Source organism: Hippocampus bargibanti, linkage group LG01, assembly GCF_051943395.1.
Source record: "Hippocampus bargibanti isolate YZ-2025 linkage group LG01, ASM5194339v1, whole genome shotgun sequence".
Classification (NCBI taxonomy): Eukaryota; Metazoa; Chordata; class Actinopteri; order Syngnathiformes; family Syngnathidae; genus Hippocampus; species Hippocampus bargibanti.
This window is the reverse complement of record NC_142734.1, coordinates 16,107,036-16,126,629: the sequence shown is the minus strand read 5'-3', so window position 1 is coordinate 16,126,629 and position 19,594 is coordinate 16,107,036. Positions and strand designations below refer to the sequence as shown.

At 40.8% G+C, this 19,594-nt stretch overlaps 1 protein-coding gene and 1 long non-coding RNA gene across 4 annotated transcripts; both read left to right on the top strand.

The window, feature by feature from the left end:
• Positions 1–101: 101 nt before the first annotated feature.
• On the top strand, positions 102–7,397 carry ccdc122 (coiled-coil domain containing 122). Of its 3 annotated transcripts, none has more exons than XM_089000104.1 (6): positions 102–192; positions 390–499; positions 925–1,314; positions 1,397–1,513; positions 1,908–1,981; positions 7,153–7,397. In XM_089000104.1, exons 1-6 carry the CDS (start codon positions 168–170, stop codon positions 7,238–7,240), a joined length of 804 nt encoding a protein of 267 aa, XP_088856230.1. In that variant the 5' UTR covers positions 102–167; the 3' UTR covers positions 7,241–7,397. The 3 variants fall into 3 exon arrangements, with proteins under 3 accessions (XP_088856230.1, XP_088856240.1, XP_088856250.1); XM_089000114.1 differs by lacking the exon at positions 7,153–7,397 and adding an exon at positions 2,244–2,533; XM_089000124.1 differs by lacking the exon at positions 7,153–7,397 and adding an exon at positions 2,125–2,254.
• Positions 7,398–11,506: 4,109 nt separating this feature from the next.
• Positions 11,507–17,941, top strand: LOC148903318 (uncharacterized). The gene is made up of 3 exons (XR_016115483.1): positions 11,507–11,878; positions 16,522–16,701; positions 17,804–17,941. It is a non-coding gene; the product is annotated as an uncharacterized LOC148903318 (long non-coding RNA).
• Positions 17,942–19,594: the final 1,653 nt, after the last annotated feature.

Sequence of the window (19,594 nt, the reverse complement as noted above, 5' to 3'; positions counted from 1 at the left end):
AACAGGTTGGGAATAAAACCCGGAAGTAGTTATTGAACTGACGGGTCAAGGGTACTACAAAGCACGCTGGGATATGTAGTTTTACTGCGGGCGCAGTTGAACACGTCGAAATTTTGGCTCTTAGTTCATTTAGAGAAAGAAAGAAAAAACACCCAGCTGATTTTAAAATGTCAAATCCCACCGATTGTACAGGTGGGTGAACAATAGTCAATCGAACACGCATATTTTGCAAATGTAATCAATTTATTCCTTAAATAAGAAGAACGGCTTTCAGTGCTAACATCGTTATCAGCTATAGTTCTCGTTTAAGATTGAGGTTGTACCTTCAATCCACAATTGCACGTTTTTACAAAAAAAAAGTCAGTACTTTGTTTCTATTTGACATTCAGGATCTCAAAGTCAATTAGCAGTAGGCCAAGCTCTGGAAACTATCACCCAACGTGACACCATTGAGTTTGAAACTCTGCAAAATGACCAGGAGTCTCTCACCTACCTGCAGGTTCACCTTTATTTTTAACAAAACACTAAAGAATGGTTTTATTGTTCCTCCCCACTTAACTATTTTCACCCAGGCGGCACAGAGGCCACCTCAAAGTGGAGAGGTGCCAGTTTCGATTCCAGCTTTATCCGTCCTGTGTAGATGGTCTATGTTTTCCCCGTACCTGCGTGGGTTTTCTCCGGGTACCCTGGTTTCCTCCCACATTCCAAAAACACGCATGGCGGGCTAAAGGAACAGTCTAAATTGCCCCAAGATGTGAATGCTTGTTCGTTTCGGTGTGCCCTGTAATTGGACGGCAATCAATTGAGGACGTCCCCCGCCTGGTGCCTGAATGGATGGATTTGCACCCAATTGTAGAAAATGCAATGCATAATTTTACTTCCAATTAATATATCTCAATTTGTGTAAATAATTAATTTTACCAGGTGACTCTGTCGGATATGCAGAAGAAAAACGACGAGGCTGAGAAGAAACTGAGACATAAAACAAGAGACCTCCTCATTGTGGAGGATGACATGATAAATTTAGAGCAGCAAATGCAGGCAAAACGTGACCACTGTGCCTCCATCACAGTGGACAAGACAAAAATCCTTGAGCAAATAAGTGAAGAAGAGGAGAAGGCCTGCATGGCACGGGCTCAGTTTGACACTTATCGAACAAAGATGCTGACCCACAGGCAGGCAGTTTTGTGCGAGGGGGACCATATTGATGTTTGCAAAGAGAAGAGAACCCTTGTCCAAATATTGAGGAAGCCCAAGGAAGAGCTGAGGGAGGATTTAGAAAATCCACACAAAATCAAAGATCAGTCAGCAAAGGTATACTTATATCAATATAAGCTTCTGGCCACCACGTTGACACCAACACAGCTGTACGAAAAGCTGGATTTTATCTCGACAGAAAGAAGTTGAGGCCCTGACGATGGAGATTGGAGAATTGATGGAAAATATAGCAGAGAGGAGAGAAAGTCTTCAGAAAGAGTTGGAGAGCCATGCCCAGTTAAATCAAGACATCGAGGTATGGCAAAAGAAACACTCAAGGTGACATCATGTATTAAATCAAGGGTCCCAAACAATTTTTTTTTGTCGCAGGCCACATTATAGTTAAGGTTTCCTCTCGGGGGCCATTATGAATTTGGAGAAGCCCTTAGAATGTTTTATCCCCACCACATACTACATATAGAGCACACAACCAATTAATGAATAACTAATTTTAAAATTTGAAGTAAAAAATAATGACTGTTATTGTACTTTACATGGAACAATTTGAAATTTTGTTTCGGAGTTTAGCAGGCATCATGGAGTTTCACAAGTTTGATTTGCTTTCGTTGGCCGAATATAACGATGTGGCGGTCCAGATTTGGCCCCTGGCCCTTGACTTTGTATTAAATGATATGTTTGCACTGTTTTAGGGGCAAACCAAGCGCTTTAATGCCATCATCAAGCACCTTCACTGTCAAATCAGCAAAGCCCAGGCTGGCCACAGGTAAAGACTCAGAGGGCCATTTCATAATTTTGAAGTAAAATGCAGTGGAATGTGTGGGTGGCAGAAAAGTGATGACCTGAAGTCTTTTTTTTTGGTGTGTGTTAAGCCTGGTTTCTTCTCTTCTTTTCATGCAAAATGCACAGTGGGGGTCCAGTATAATCCCTGTACATTGCCCAAGTCCACTGCATTGTCTTTACCTGTGCGGTGATGAATTGTTTTATGGTTGGCCTCATGAAGATACGTCTGTCCTTGATCGATGCAGGCTAATGTCCAAAGATATCTACCACATGGAGAGACAGAAAGCTGAGCTCCAAAGGCAGCTGGGATTATCAAATGACTGATCAGTGTTCAAGCAACAAGAGATACATACAGTCCATTGCGACGTGGCACACTGACGTCATGATTTGTTGCTACAACAAGCCAGCAGAGGACAGCAGTGTCAAATAAATGTCTCGCTATAGCCAAAACCCTTCTGGCAGGGGTGTCCAAAGTCGGTCCTCGAGGGCCGATGTCCTGCCTGTTTTCCAGCTCTCCCAGGAGCAACACACCTGATTCAAATCATCAGCTCATCAGCCAGCTCTGAAGCAGCATCAAAATGGTCCTGATGATTTGAATCAGGTGCGTTGCTCCTGGGAGAGCTGGAAAACAGGCAGGACGGCGGCCCTCGAGGACCGACTTTGGACACCCCTGTAATATGGGAATGTACTATATTCCTTGTTCAAGCAGCTACTAGCACGAGGTGTCTAAATATAGTGTTATTGCAGTTTTACATGAATATTTCCAGAATATGTTTTGAATTTGGATGAATTAAAAGAGTCAGTAAGCAAGATTTTTTATTTTTTTTTGGGGGGGGGGGGGGTACAGGGGCACCATCTCCACTGAGCTCATTCTCACCACAACAATCAGAACAAAAAGTTTCAACTGTAATGTAGATGTTTTAGTACACACTGTTCCAGCTTCCGCCTCATTGGCTCGCCTGATGCTTGCCAGAATGACAATCCCACTGGATGCTAACAAGGCGAGACTGGGCCTCGTCCACCATATCTCAAAACTAAATAATAATTGATTGAAGGAGAGGCCATTGCTGCACACTACAGGGTGTTCATAACGGTTCGATATTTTGAAGTATGTTTTCTTTGTCCTCAGGTTTTCGTGAACGAACGTACAATAAAGTTTAAGTGCTACTCTACTAATCCACATTGTATCAATACATTTCACAATATTCCAGTATTGAGAAGGGACATAAAACACAGAGATGATGGAAATACTCAAGCGTAATTGTTAATGTCGGACAGGTTTTAATTTTGCACATTTTACTCAAAAGCTGTAGAATTTTCAGGGGTATGGTTGGCCCTTTTAAGACGCAAGTTCAGCATTCACTTTTCCACCAGATTCCGTCCAAGTACTCTCATTTTACATTTGTGTATTTAACTGTGCCAGTCATTAAATGACTGCAAGGGCATCGACGACTACTGCTCTATTTTTTGAAAATTCTCATGGCAGTGTATCTAAGTGTGATGTGGAATTCTAATTGGGGCTTGCATAACAATTAATCATGCAAAGTCTCATAACCTCAAAAACAACTCATTCCTATTATGTTATTGTTAAGGAACAGTTGTCTGTGCGTTTCATGGTGCGTGTTTAATCTGAATATGCGTCTGTTCTGATAGCGAGCACAAGCTTGATGTTCACGAGCACTTTATGTTCAGATTGTGTTGGAACATCATGGACTTCTCACTGATTGAAGAGCGGCGGTGGTGGGCGTGGGTGAATTATAGTTGGGCTTTGTCATTTTGCATTGCCTCCAGTGGAGTTGACCTAAATATCAACTCAGCATGTGTTGATCTACATCACAGGTGTCAAACACAAGATCAGATCTGGCCCGCCACTTCATTTTATGTGGACTGCAAACAAAAATAAATCAAACGACAACAATGAATTTGACATCTCCATTGGGCGGATTAAGTTTGAAAGACTGACGACTCTAGGCTTTTCAATCTCCACAGGGTCAAGGAAGTGGCTTGGTGGCCATTATTTATTTATTTATTTATTTTGTATTCATTAAAATTTGATTTATTTAAAGTTTATTTATTCAAATTTTATATACAGTGAGACATCAATTTACAAACTTAATTGGTTCCCAGACAGAGTGTGTAAGGTGAAAAGTGTGTATCTCAAAAAAAACAATTCCCATAGGAAACCATTAAAATGGGAATAATCCGTTCCCGGGTTTCCATGAAATATACTTTTCAACTAAATAAGCCTTAAAACTACACACAACATACCTTGTTATATGTATAATAAATGTGCTATTGTATTGTAATGAAAGAAATACACTGCATTGTATGATAAAGTCACTTTATTTACATTTGTGATGGTCATTTATGGCTTGATGGAATGGCGTTGGAGGTCGAAGGCCAAAGGGAATTGCTGTTTGGAAAGAGAGGCGCATTACATGACGACTGTAATTAAAGAAATAAACTGTGCTGTAAAATAGTTTTATTTACCTTTTTGATGGTCGTTGATGGTTTATGGAAGCAGAGTCACCTTCCATAAGGACTGTTGGTAACTTAACCTCTGGTGCTGTTTGGTTGTGTGCTTCCGCCGAAGATCACTCCGCCAGCCGTGGTGGGTGTGTATTATGAAAATAGTGCTTATTATAAGGTTTAATTTTCATAAATTTGACGTTTGTAAGACAAAAAGTTTGTTAGTTGAGGTGTTTGTAAGTTGAGGTCTCACTGTATTTAAATGTCAGTATTTGTTTTTTTTTTTGTTTGTTTGTTCATTTGGGGGGGGGGGGGAGTCTACATTTACAAGTACCTGGGTGCCCTTCTCAATAATAAACTAACTGGTCTACCAATATGGACGCTTTGATCTACTAAAAAAATGAGGTGTTTTGGAGTTCAGAGGTCATTCTTTAAGACCTTCTATGACTCTATGGGGCCTTCAACCATTCATTATGGCATAGCCTGCGGGTCAGGCAGCATCTAAGCCCAGGACAGAGAGAGGCTGGACCGACTGGTCAGGATGGCCAGCTCTGTCCTGGGCTGCTCCCTAGGCCTAGACAATCTGGAGGAAGTGAGCAAGGGGGGGATGCTAGCCAAGCTAAAGGCTATGACGGGCAGGCCCTCTCACCCCCTCCAGGCCACTCTGAAAGCAAAAAAAAAAAAAAAAAAAGAGTCACCCCCACTGACCCATTTTAAATAACACAGCCACCTTATGCAGGATATATGCAGTTGGATATATGTGTATATGTATTTTATGTTGCATTCTGTACTGATTCGCTGTAGCGACCCCTTGAAGGGAAAAGCCGAAAGGAAAAGAAGATTCTGTACTGTGTACAGTTCATTTATTTTTATGTGTATGCAAAATATGTTTTCCTACTTCCTTCTTAATGTTGCTGATATAAATCGCGTGTTTCATTGTGAGACAAATAAAGGTTTCCCAATTATATACATATTAAAATCTGATGCACACAAGACGAAAATATCCTACTGCCACAAAAATAGAGGAAACAGTGAAAGGTGACCCCAATTAATGTTTGTCTTTGCGTACCTTTGTGGTGGAAGTCACAGAACAGGAAGGACAAGGACATAAAGCTTAATGAAGCCTTGAAAATGATCCAGGCTTAGTGCGAGTCAAATGACAAACGAGTAATGCTAAATATTGCGTGGTCTAGAGCAGAGAGAGGTCCCCAACCACCGGTAACGGTCCGTGGGTCATTTGGTACCGGGCCGCGCAGAAAGAATAAATACAGTAAAGTCTCGTTGTATCGATATTCAAGGGAGTCCGAAAAAATATCGATATAACCGGGACTATCGATATATCCGATCCTGCGCCGAACTGCATTAAACAAAAGCCGCCAAAAGAGGGCAGCCAAGCGCCATATAAGAAACGGAGCTGGCCATTAGCTCCCTTTTTTTTTGGGAGATGTTCCCCCAATGTTGCCTCAAAATGGCACATATAATTCTTTAATGATTGTAAACATGTATGCTTTAATCTTCAGAACTACAGTGTATTTGAAACATATTCATAACTGGATGTGTAACAAGAAAGCATATTATCCGAATCTGAAGCCATTGTTTGGATTCACAAGCAATGCAAGACGTCTTGGCGTGAAGTCATTTTTATTTGCATTTGAAATAAAAAGTGACATCGGCTGTCCTTTAATACACAGTATGGAATGTTAATAATTTTCAAAATCATCGCGCTTCAGCAGACAAAACAAGAAACATTGTTGCAAAAAACGATTGCATTCATATACAGTACAGTGGGCATGTACATAACACAACAGGGAAACTGCAACGCTTACATCTTACTGTATTATGTATACAATTTAAAAAAGTCAATCAATCTTCTTCTGCTTCCCATTTTTACCTTTTAACACAAACACTTCAATCTCGTCTGCTACACACGAGCTAGCGTCTGATGGCGTGACACGTAACCAAGACACGTGACCAAGTTGACGAATGGCGCGACCGATGGCGTGTCACGTGACAAAGTCACACGGCCACGTCGACCAATAGCGCGACCGATGGCGGCTCATGTGACCAAGTCGACCAATGGCGCGACCAATGGCGCGACCGATGGCGGCTCACGTAACAAGACACGTGACCAAGTTGACCAATGGCGCGATGGATATATCGATATAAACAACAAAAATGGCCGGCGGGGGATGAAAAGGAGCACCGTAATAACCGGATTATCGTCATAACCGGGTATCGTACTAAACGGTACTAATTATACATAAAAAGACTAGAAATGTGCAAGGGAAATGAAAATAGTATCGTAATAAGCGGTACTATCGATATAACCGATATCGATGTAACGAGACTTTACTGTAATTTACATAAAATGAAAAATTACCAGATTACATCCGTCTATAACTAACTTACTCTTGACGCATGTCAAAACGCTTGTCTAGGTCACGTGATACATACCGCTAAAATTAGCCTACTGTAACCTAGCAAAATGAGTAAAAAACAAACGTCTTATTTTGTTGTATTTATCTGCTGGTCCGTGAAAACATTGTCTGACATTAAAACGGTCAGTGGCGCAAAAAAGGTTGGGGACCACTGGTCTAGAGTTCATTTACGTAGTTCATACGTGATGACAAGCTCTGTTGCTGTGCTCTGTGGAGAAACTGATTGCCGCGTGGAACTCATTGCCAGTTGGGACCATATGACAGGATGCTGGATTCGGACCTTGCAAAAGGTGGCTAGGCTACATGAGCAGGACGTCGAGAGGGGTGAGGCCTAGAAACTCATGGAAAAGAACTCCGTCTTCAGTTTCACCTCGGAAGAGACTTTGTTATGATTTAAATATTGGAAGAGACACTATTCTTGCCTTTGTTACTTGTGAATTCCCCCTGAAACCCTTTATTAAAACCTTTGTTTGTATTCAAACCTGTCGCCCATTGCGCTCCTTGTCCTGTCCCGCTGAGAGCTAGCCTCTCATGACATTACAAAGCATACTTTCAGGGAAGGTCAGTCTTCGTTTTTCCTTGTTTGGGTCGAATTTATCTTTCCGCCACAAAGTACATGCACTACCTCACCTGGCAGACGAGTATCCGGCTGCTTTCAGAGATTCTCTGAGCTATAATTTTTTTTTCCGTCATCCATTTCTGGAGGCTACAATCAAATACACATTTTCTTTCGTGGGTGAACAATATGAAATAACAAACCGGATGCTGCCTGTATTTCTAATCCATGTTTTTCCCTCTCTTTGGCCATTTCTTTAATTGCGGTTTTAAAGTGAAAATGTGGAATGTTTGGAAATGTTATTTTATAATTGTTGTTGTTGTCTTGTGGAAGTAGCAAATTGAGTTGGACTGCACCATTTTAAAACACCAATGATACTAGGTCACATTGTTTCACCATTTTATGAAACACATGCAGTGACCATTCTATATTTATGGAAGAGTTAAATTTGCCAAGGTAAGAATCACGCCACAGCTGGATGAATCCCGTTGTAAGGGAGTCCGAAAAAATATCGATATAACCGGGACTATCGATATATCCGATCCTGCGCCGAACTGCATTAAACAAAAGCCGCCAAAAGAGGGCAGCCAAGCGCCATATAAGAAACGGAGCTGGCCATTAGCTCCCTTTTTTTTTGGGAGATGTTCCCCCAATGTTGCCTCAAAATGGCACATATAATTCTTTAATGATTGTAAACATGTATGCTTTAATCTTCAGAACTACAGTGTATTTGAAACATATTCATAACTGGATGTGTAACAAGAAAGCATATTATCCGAATCTGAAGCCATTGTTTGGATTCACAAGCAATGCAAGACGTCTTGGCGTGAAGTCATTTTTATTTGCATTTGAAATAAAAAGTGACATCGGCTGTCCTTTAATACACAGTATGGAATGTTAATAATTTTCAAAATCATCGCGCTTCAGCAGACAAAACAAGAAACATTGTTGCAAAAAACGATTGCATTCATATACAGTACAGTGGGCATGTACATAACACAACAGGGAAACTGCAACGCTTACATCTTACTGTATTATGTATACAATTTAAAAAAGTCAATCAATCTTCTTCTGCTTCCCATTTTTACCTTTTAACACAAACACTTCAATCTCGTCTGCTACACACGAGCTAGCGTCTGATGGCGTGACACGTAACCAAGACACGTGACCAAGTTGACGAATGGCGCGACCGATGGCGTGTCACGTGACAAAGTCACACGGCCACGTCGACCAATAGCGCGACCGATGGCGGCTCATGTGACCAAGTCGACCAATGGCGCGACCAATGGCGCGACCGATGGCGGCTCACGTAACAAGACACGTGACCAAGTTGACCAATGGCGCGATGGATATATCGATATAAACAACAAAAATGGCCGGCGGGGGATGAAAAGGAGCACCGTAATAACCGGATTATCGTCATAACCGGGTATCGTACTAAACGGTACTAATTATACATAAAAAGACTAGAAATGTGCAAGGGAAATGAAAATAGTATCGTAATAAGCGGTACTATCGATATAACCGATATCGATGTAACGAGACTTTACTGTAATTTACATAAAATGAAAAATTACCAGATTACATCCGTCTATAACTAACTTACTCTTGACGCATGTCAAAACGCTTGTCTAGGTCACGTGATACATACCGCTAAAATTAGCCTACTGTAACCTAGCAAAATGAGTAAAAAACAAACGTCTTATTTTGTTGTATTTATCTGCTGGTCCGTGAAAACATTGTCTGACATTAAAACGGTCAGTGGCGCAAAAAAGGTTGGGGACCACTGGTCTAGAGTTCATTTACGTAGTTCATACGTGATGACAAGCTCTGTTGCTGTGCTCTGTGGAGAAACTGATTGCCGCGTGGAACTCATTGCCAGTTGGGACCATATGACAGGATGCTGGATTCGGACCTTGCAAAAGGTGGCTAGGCTACATGAGCAGGACGTCGAGAGGGGTGAGGCCTAGAAACTCATGGAAAAGAACTCCGTCTTCAGTTTCACCTCGGAAGAGACTTTGTTATGATTTAAATATTGGAAGAGACACTATTCTTGCCTTTGTTACTTGTGAATTCCCCCCTGAAACCCTTTATTAAAACCTTTGTTTGTATTCAAACCTGTCGCCCATTGCGCTCCTTGTCCTGTCCCGCTGAGAGCTAGCCTCTCATGACATTACAAAGCATACTTTCAGGGAAGGTCAGTCTTCGTTTTTCCTTGTTTGGGTCGAATTTATCTTTCCGCCACAAAGTACATGCACTACCTCACCTGGCAGACGAGTATCCGGCTGCTTTCAGAGATTCTCTGAGCTATAATTTTTTTTTCCGTCATCCATTTCTGGAGGCTACAATCAAATACACATTTTCTTTCGTGGGTGAACAATATGAAATAACAAACCGGATGCTGCCTGTATTTCTAATCCATGTTTTTCCCTCTCTTTGGCCATTTCTTTAATTGCGGTTTTAAAGTGAAAATGTGGAATGTTTGGAAATGTTATTTTATAATTGTTGTTGTTGTCTTGTGGAAGTAGCAAATTGAGTTGGACTGCACCATTTTAAAACACCAATGATACTAGGTCACATTGTTTCACCATTTTATGAAACACATGCAGTGACCATTCTATATTTATGGAAGAGTTAAATTTGCCAAGGTAAGAATCACGCCACAGCTGGATGAATCCCGTTGTGTGGGGTGAAACACAGATCCTCTTCTCCATTTTTTTCTTCCCACTCTGCTTTTCCGTGGTGGGTTCTTCGTATCGTTAAGAATTCACTGTGTTTGATGAAGGTGACAAGAATAAAAATATTCCAACTGTGAAAGTTGGTCTTACTTATATGACATGCATTGAATAACCTGAAGAGTAAAATCAAAAATATTCCCATCTGTGATGCAGGTGGCACAATTAAGTTTGGGTGTAGGATAAGATATGTCAGGACCACATCCACATTGGTGAAATCATGGAAGTATAAATACCGGAATCTTTTGGCCGCAGTCGTGGAATCTTTCATCTCTGTGTGGCATTGGGCGGGATCGACCAGATAAACTGTGTCAGTAAGCGCATTTGTGTACTAGAAAAGGTGTAAAAACAAATCCAAGTTTACATTATGTATGTCGGGAAAGCGCTACAATAACAAATAGCTGGGGCTCCCTAGTTTCCCCCAGTGTTGATTTGGTCCAGGGATATCAAATACTTTCTGATCTAGAACTTTTTAAACATTGAATACCCACATGTTCACATGCATTGGAGTCAAGAAAAAGGTCTGGTGGATAGCTGGGGTGCTCGAGTTTCCCCCAGTGTTTATTTGGTCCAGGGATATCGAATATTTTCTGATTTAGAAGTTTTTTTTATATATTGATGAACAATATCGATACGGTATCACTTTTCAGAGGCCCATTATTAAAAAAAAAAACCCCCATCAGATCTGTATCAGACTGGTCTTGTAGGATAGCTGGGGTGATCTAATTCTCCCCACTGTTGATTATGTCCCGGGATATCGAATATTGTTCAATTTAGAATGTTTAAACATTGACACACAATACCAACATGTTCACATACATTGAAGTCAGGAAACAGGTCAGTTGTCACTTTTCAGCGGCCCTTTATTTCAAAATAACACATCAGACCTCTATCAGAGTGGTCTGGTTGGATAGCTCAGGTGCCCTGGTTTCCCCCAGTGTTTATTTGGTCCAGGGATATCGAATATTTTTTGATTTAGAAGTTTTTTTATATTGATGAACAATATCAATATGTTTTCACTTTTCAGAGGCCCATTATTCCAACATAAAACATCAGATCTGAATCAGACTGCTCTGGTAGGATAGCTGGGGTGCTCTGGTTTCCCCCAGTGTTGATTATGTCCCGGGATATCGAATATTATTCGATGTTGTAGAAGTTTTTTTTTTTTAAATTGACGAACAATATCAATATGGTTTCACTTTTTAGAGGCCCATTATTTTAAAATAAAATATCAGATCTGTATCACAGTGGTCTGGTTGGATAGCTGGGGTGCTCTGGTTTCCCCCAATGTTTATTCGGTCTCAGGATATATGTAACGGAGTTGTGCGCTTAGATTATTAAATTATGAAGGAAGTGACGCAACGGCGCACAGTGTGGCACTATGTCCCGCCCATAGTTTCCAGAACAATCTCGAGGAGATTCAGGGTGAGTCGCAATTTTCTGTTGGTCTCGATTAACGCGCATTTTCATGACAATATCTTATTTTGTTTCCCCTTTTTTACTGTCTAGTGTTATCTAATTAGTTCCCTTATTCATTCGAGTTCAGATTACTTTTTGTGTCATTATTTACTTCACGTTTTGTCGAGTGGAACTTAGCTTCATAGTGCTTTTCTATTGCGCAGTTAATCACAAGACGAAACCCATGCGACTTCACCCATCCCTTCTGCCATACTGTGTTGCAGGTAATAATTGTTTCATTTCGTTTTTATTGAACAATATTTAGTTTCTTGTGTCGTGTTTCATTTGCCCGTGAGTGTCCGTGGCTGGTTGAACTGTGCGCCAGCCATTACAAGCGCACCGCGTGTTCTGCCGAGTCTCCGCCCATGATGCGTTCAGGGACATCTTGTAAATAACAGTGAACTTGTGTTGTATTCTCTTTTTCTGTAAATAACCACTATACGATCACACGTTGTTAATTCTGTTTTGTTATCTACAATGTTTTGCATTTGAGAACAATCTCGAGGAGATTCAGGTTAATCACATGACGAAACCCATGCGACTTCACCCATCCCTTCTGCCATACTGTGTTGCAGTGTTGCAGAAATAAAAGAAATAAAAAGACACATCCACGCGTCTCGTCTTCATAAATACGGCAGCATCGTGGAGATGAAGACAGTCACTGTTGTGACACCCGTCACATTCACAGTTATGTAGTGCTATGCAGGGTGATGTAGTTTGTACAGAGGGGAATGGGCAGGTGCGAGCTGAGGCCACTTATGTTAGTGGGGACAGAGTTCCTTCCCAGACCCAGTACAGTGCATCTCCGACGAGCACACAGACCCTGACACACCGGCGACAGATCCCTTACTCCAGTCACCTGACGTAGTTGGTCAGATGAGTGACATAATTAGACAGCATTCTTGTACATCCTTGCCCGATAACCTTGTCTATTGTGCCTGTTGGTCTTTCTGTTGTCTTCCGTGTGTATGTTGCCTCACTTCTGCATAATTTAAGGGGGGTGTATGTAACGGAGTTGTGCGCTTAGATTATTAAATTATGAAGGAAGTGACGCAACGGCGCACAGTGTGGCACTATGTCCCGCCCATAGTTTCCAGAACAATCTCGAGGAGATTCAGGGTGAGTCGCAATTTTCTGTTGGTCTCGATTAACGCGCATTTTCATGACAATATCTTATTTTGTATAGAATATTTTTTTATTTAGACTTTTTTTTTTTAATTGACGAACAATATCAATACGTTTTCACATTTCAGAGGCCCATTATTTCAAAATAAACCGTAATGCACCGTGATGTCAATCGAAGTGGCGGCTCACTTGACTTGACCGCAGTAAACATTTCAGGGTGCTTTGTATTCCATTTCTTCCTTGCTTGCACCCACGAACAAATAGAGGGCAGCCGTGAGTCATAAAATTTGATCTGAGGTTCAATTGAAGCAGGTTACCATACAGTACCTGTATGCACGTCCAATTAAAAAAAAGTAGTGAAAGAATAAATAAAATTTTCTACGATAGCTGATTTGTAATTACAAATAAGGTGAGGCTTAACACACAATTTGAAATATTTTAAATACAGGTATGTGAATGTCAGCTCTGAGGCTGCTTACCAAGCAGACATTAGAATGAATGAAGCCTTTGTCATTCGTCACTGACTGTGGTGGGCCATCAAATATTTGAGACAATTGTGAATTAGATTTTGTCCACGAATTCTTATAAAATAATTCCAAATTGTCTTTCAACTTCCTTTCATTGCTTTCCCCTGTTGCATACCTGTCAACCTTGGCTAATAGCTGCCCTTATAAATGATTACAATTCCCGTCTAAAAGTTGTAGTACGCCGTACATTATTTGAAATGATAAAAAAACGCTAGCACAAGCGGGAATGCAGTTTACCGCGCATGCGCACATTATGCTTTCATAATCGACCGTACGCAGTGTCCTTTTTACACGGAACGCAGAACGAAAACTGAGGACCTTTTGTCGACGATCTTATGCATCCAGAGTATTCACCTTGGAGACTCTCCCATTCATTTTGGTGGCGACCCGATCCTAGAGTTTTTCTCTTCGTACTTTACGGTTCTCCCATGCTTACTTCTACGTTATAACTAGTTGATTTCTCGATTGCAACACAAATGCCGGACTTCAAATACGGAAATAGAAAATCGAACAAAAACAATATGACGCATTAGCATTAGCATGTCATGCTTCATCGACAAAGATTCGATAACCGCAGAATTTTTTTAATCATATAAAAGTTGTTATACGGCGTACACAATTCAAAATGATGAAAAAAACGTAGATAATACGGGGAAAACATATAAGTTCACAGGTATGCGGTTGTGCTGCTTCCAGATGTGTGTTTTCGTATTTAAGCATTTCACCAATCACATTTTAGCAATCATTTGTTACAAGGGTCAGAAATCTACCTGGACGACTTCACAATCAGCTCTGCGAGCTCTGTCGCATCAAATAAGTGTCGATGAAACTGTGGGTTTAAACCATGGTGTCAAAGTCAAGGCCCGCGGGCCAAATCCGGCCCGCCACATCATTTTTTTCTTTCAGGGTGCTTTGTATTCCATTTCTTCCTTGCTTGCACCCACGAACAAATAGAGGGCAGCCGTGAGTCATAAAATTTGATCTGAGGTTCAATTGAAGCAGGTTACCATACAGTACCTGTATGCACGTCCAATTAAAAAAAAGTAGTGAAAGAATAAATAAAATTTTCTACGATAGCTGATTTGTAATTACAAATAAGGTGAGGCTTAACACACAATTTGAAATATTTTAAATACAGGTATGTGAATGTCAGCTCTGAGGCTGCTTACCAAGCAGACATTAGAATGAATGAAGCCTTTGTCATTCGTCACTGACTGTGGTGGGCCATCAAATATTTGAGACAATTGTGAATTAGATTTTGTCCACGAATTCTTATAAAATAATTCCAAATTGTCTTTCAACTTCCTTTCATTGCTTTCCCCTGTTGCATACCTGTCAACCTTGGCTAATAGCTGCCCTTATAAATGATTACAATTCCCGTCTAAAAGTTGTAGTACGCCGTACATTATTTGAAATGATAAAAAAACGCTAGCACAAGCGGGAATGCAGTTTACCGCGCATGCGCACATTATGCTTTCATAATCGACCGTACGCAGTGTCCTTTTTACACGGAACGCAGAACGAAAACTGAGGACCTTTTGTCGACGATCTTATGCATCCAGAGTATTCACCTTGGAGACTCTCCCATTCATTTTGGTGGCGACCCGATCCTAGAGTTTTTCTCTTCGTACTTTACGGTTCTCCCATGCTTACTTCTACGTTATAACTAGTTGATTTCTCGATTGCAACACAAATGCCGGACTTCAAATACGGAAATAGAAAATCGAACAAAAACAATATGACGCATTAGCATTAGCATGTCATGCTTCATCGACAAAGATTCGATAACCGCAGAATTTTTTTAATCATATAAAAGTTGTTATACGGCGTACACAATTCAAAATGATGAAAAAAACGTAGATAATACGGGGAAAACATATAAGTTCACAGGTATGCGGTTGTGCTGCTTCCAGATGTGTGTTTTCGTATTTAAGCATTTCACCAATCACATTTTAGCAATCATTTGTTACAAGGGTCAGAAATCTACCTGGACGACTTCACAATCAGCTCTGCGAGCTCTGTCGCATCAAATAAGTGTCGATGAAACTGTGGGTTTAAACCATGGTGTCAAAGTCAAGGCCCGCGGGCCAAATCCGGCCCGCCACATCATTTTTTTCGGCCCGCGAAAGCAAATCAAACTTGTTAAATTCCATGATGATTGCTAAAATCTGAGCCAAAATTTCATATTTTTGGATGTCGACCACAATAAAAGTCATTATTCTTGACTTCTGATTTGAAAACAAGTTATTCATTAATTTGCTGTGTGCTCTATATGTAATATTTGAAGGGATTTAAAGATTCTAATGGGTTCCCCAAATTCATAACGGCCCTCGAGAGGAAACCATAACTACAATGTGGCCCGCGGCAAAAAATGACTTTGACACCCCTGGTTTAAACAATCAGATTTTGAGTTGACAACACAAGGCCTGCTTGTAGGCACTGAAAACGTCAGAGTGTTCGCAAACTTTAATTAGCTAGTCACATGATTGGCTAGTCACTAGCCATTGGCTCGTGACTAGCCAATCATAGTATCACTAGCCGCTAGTGATAAGAGCATACTGGCGGCAGCTAGCACACTGTATCTGTAGCGAGCTACATCAGCAAAAATATTTTTATTTTGATTTAATAGCGGTTTTGTCAACCCACAATGACTGAAGGAGGAGAAGAAAGGGATTTAGTTGCAGATATTGTTAAAGCAATTTTCAAGACGGACTTTTCAAGAATAGATAGGCATCATTAAGAAAGGTTAGACAGCATTAAAGGTAGCAGAAATAGCAAATAATATTGCAGTTTTATGAGGTTATCACAAATCTACACGTTCATAGTAATAATTCTAACAGCTTAATGACAGTATTTCTTAGGTTAGTAATTTCCTGTCCAATGTCAACCTCTAGTAGATGTGTAGTAAATCACAATACACTCGCCATTGTTGATTCAGACGTAGCCCTACTGAAGGCCTATGAGTGACATGCACGGCCCGGCACTGGTCACCGAAATTAATACAACACAATACATCCTCATTTGCATAGTGCTTTCACATGATAAATAATGTGGAGCAAATGATAATTGATTTCCCCGTTTATTGGTGTCTGACAGATTATGGATTCATTTTGAAAACATCTGTGGTTCCTAACTGTATCTATATGTTCATTAGTATGGAAGGGTTAAAGATCAATTGCCTTTGAAATGTCACAACTACATCCTGTCATCATCAGGTAACTTGAACATGATTCTGTCCTCCAGCGAGGTGTCCCACTGATGCCCGAATGAAGGTCAGGCTATTTTTGAGGTGGCAAGGTCGAGACTTACTTCCTCTATGTGTAGACGCCAAGAATGATATTTTTTTAAAGATGGCAGGGTGTCACTGCGGCAACTCGGCATATTTGCAATCACAGGTATGCTATATCCTTAAAGCACAACCGACACAATTTTTTTGTTTCCTAACTGACATCAGAAAATGTTTTTCACATCTAAAATACCCAACACACGCAGGCTGATATTTTTAGTCAAATGAAAAACACCAATAAAAATGACTTAAAGTGTCTGAAAATGACTTCAAAATGAACCCGGCAATGGCCAGTTTCAGGATGTCCCGCCCCCAGTTCGTGACGTCACACCAAGACGTCTTATCTTGCTCGAGAATCAAAACAATGGCTTCAGATTCAGAGATGCTTTCGTGTTACTCATCCAGTTATGAATATGGTTCAAACAGTTCTGAAGAGGGAAGAATAAATGTTTGCAATCGATTAAAGGAGTCCTCCCAGATCAATTCGAGCCATCAATGACAGCAATGTAGCACCCAGAAAATGTAGAAGATGCCGCCCAAGCTCTGTTGGAAATGGGGTGATTTGTCTGCTGGGAATTTGTGTCAACTAGTATCAAATAGTAGTCTTGGTGCAACACACAACGATTCACCATCGCGTTATTTGTGTGTTTTCCTTCTAATTTCGCCATCAACAGAGATCAACACGAAGTTTTCAGACCAAACAAAGTACCGCAAAATGCATTGTGTGTCGCTTTCTCGGTCAGGGGCGGTCCAAACGTGACGTCACGTGGGGATCGTCATCAACTCGAATACAAGACTTCCTGAATATTCAGCGCGAGTCTTAAAACGTAAAATATAGCTATATGCGGTGGAATATTTGTAAAATACGCTCAGTAGAAGTCATTTGAAGTGATTTTACAAATTCTGGACACAACTTGTTCGGAGGCGTCGGTTGTCCTTTAAATGGCTCCCGCACATGCAGTGGCAGCAACTGCGGATCGAAAACGACCAACGGATCAGCTACCTTTTATCTTTTTACCTTCTATCTTTTATTTAGCCCAAAATATAAGATGTGATGAACTGAACACACTAATGGGATTGTCACACAGTTCGCGGTTGACCTCAATATCCTTGTTCGACATGCTAACTTTGGATGAATCATTGCAGTCATACGATATACTGTAACATCCTCAAAAGCTAATTTAGGATCGTCTACATTTTTTTTTTTGCAGACAATCTGTCAGTTCAAGATCAGGCAACATTTGTGTAGTCTGACGTTGGCATTAAAGTGACTGAGCATTTCCTGCCCTTAATGACAATGAGTATCGACCTTTTCACCATGACGCCTCACATGCTTCCGGATGGCAAGAGGCAGAGCGATATCCGATGGGACCACTAAACCCACCCCCTTTTTATTTGACCGAGGCAGAGTGATTGAAAAAAAAAATCAATTTCTTTAATGATTTTCCCCTTCTTCTCTCTCAGCCTCGTCTCAATATGTGAGGTGTCAGGCAACAAGAAGATATTACGTTACGCTGTGCAAGGGACACTTGTTTTGAGCGAAATGTGATACCAAGAAGAGAAGTGACACGCAAGAGATGATGAGCGCTAATCCACAACAGTCCGACTCTTTTTTCCAAGCGCAGTGAGAAAGGACGATGGCACTTCCTGCGGTGCAAACTAAAATTTCCAGAGTGCCTGCTGGACATTTTTTTTGTACTGCATGTTCTCCTTCTGCGACATTGGCGTTCTGCAGGAACACTGGATTCCTCCCACATTTCAAAAACATACACATTCATGTTTTTGATCAATTGAGTGCCTTAATTCAAATATTGTGCTGAAAAACATTGTTGATTCAAATACCAAAGACCGGATTCTAAAATTGTACAGTTTAATTGAAAACAAACAATAATCTTTTGGAGAGGTGACGTTGAGAACAACTTGAAATAAATTCTCAAATAAAGAGCAGTACATTGGGGAGACTCAACAAATTCTCAAAAAAAGACTATATCAACATCGCAGGGATAATACAAGTGGGCCTCAATCGGCAGTACATTTGCACCTAAAAGCTAGCAACCACTCATTTGACGACAATGAGGTTAAAATCTTAGCGAAAGAACATAGATGGTTTGAAAGGGGGGTAAAAGAAGCGATTCTTATAAAACAACAAAATCCTTCATTAAACCGGTCTGGTGGGGTGAGGTTCAATTTGGATCGTTCATACAATAGCCTGCTTAAGCAAAACAGGTTAGGCAACATTCGTAATGCTGATGAGGGTCGTTATGCTGATGAGGTGATACCGGGGGGAGTGGGGGTAATAGGCCAGTCGTTAGTCAGGAATGTAGGAACAATCAGTGGGGCCACAGGAAGGGGTCCTCTGCTCCCCCCAACCTGAGGACCTATCATAGCTGTGTCCGGTGCCGCCATGGCTGGACATTAGGGATATATAAATAGGGCCGATACGACCAGTCAGACTTTAGTTCGCTGACGAAGCCTCTTGGATAGGAGGCGAAATGTGGGAAACCTTCAAATTTGTACAGATGACGGCTGAAGAAACCTTCTCATCGATGGATCAGTCCTGTACGACTGAGAGCTTACACAGACAAACTTGAAATAAAGTTGTGGAACAAATTTACACATCCTCTTATAATTGCAATACGGGAACCTCAAATTTAAATACCTGTACCGTATTTTCTGTTGTATAAGGTGCACCCAAAAGCCTTCATTTTGTTCAAAATATGACCTTATACATAGGTGTGCCTTCTATGTGAAGTAATATTGAGCCACAACAGGTCTCACAATGACTGTCAGCATTTCCCCCTGTAGAATAAGTAGTGTGGAACTCAAGCCTCTACCATAGCACCCTATAATGTGGTGTGCCTTATATTTGCAAACTATTATATGAATGTCTATATTGTATTTGGAAAACTTTTTTCATTCTTTGAAGGTGCGATTTATATTCTGGTGCGCTTTATATATGGAAAAAAGTTTGAAAATACACCATTCCTTGGGGGTGCGCCTTA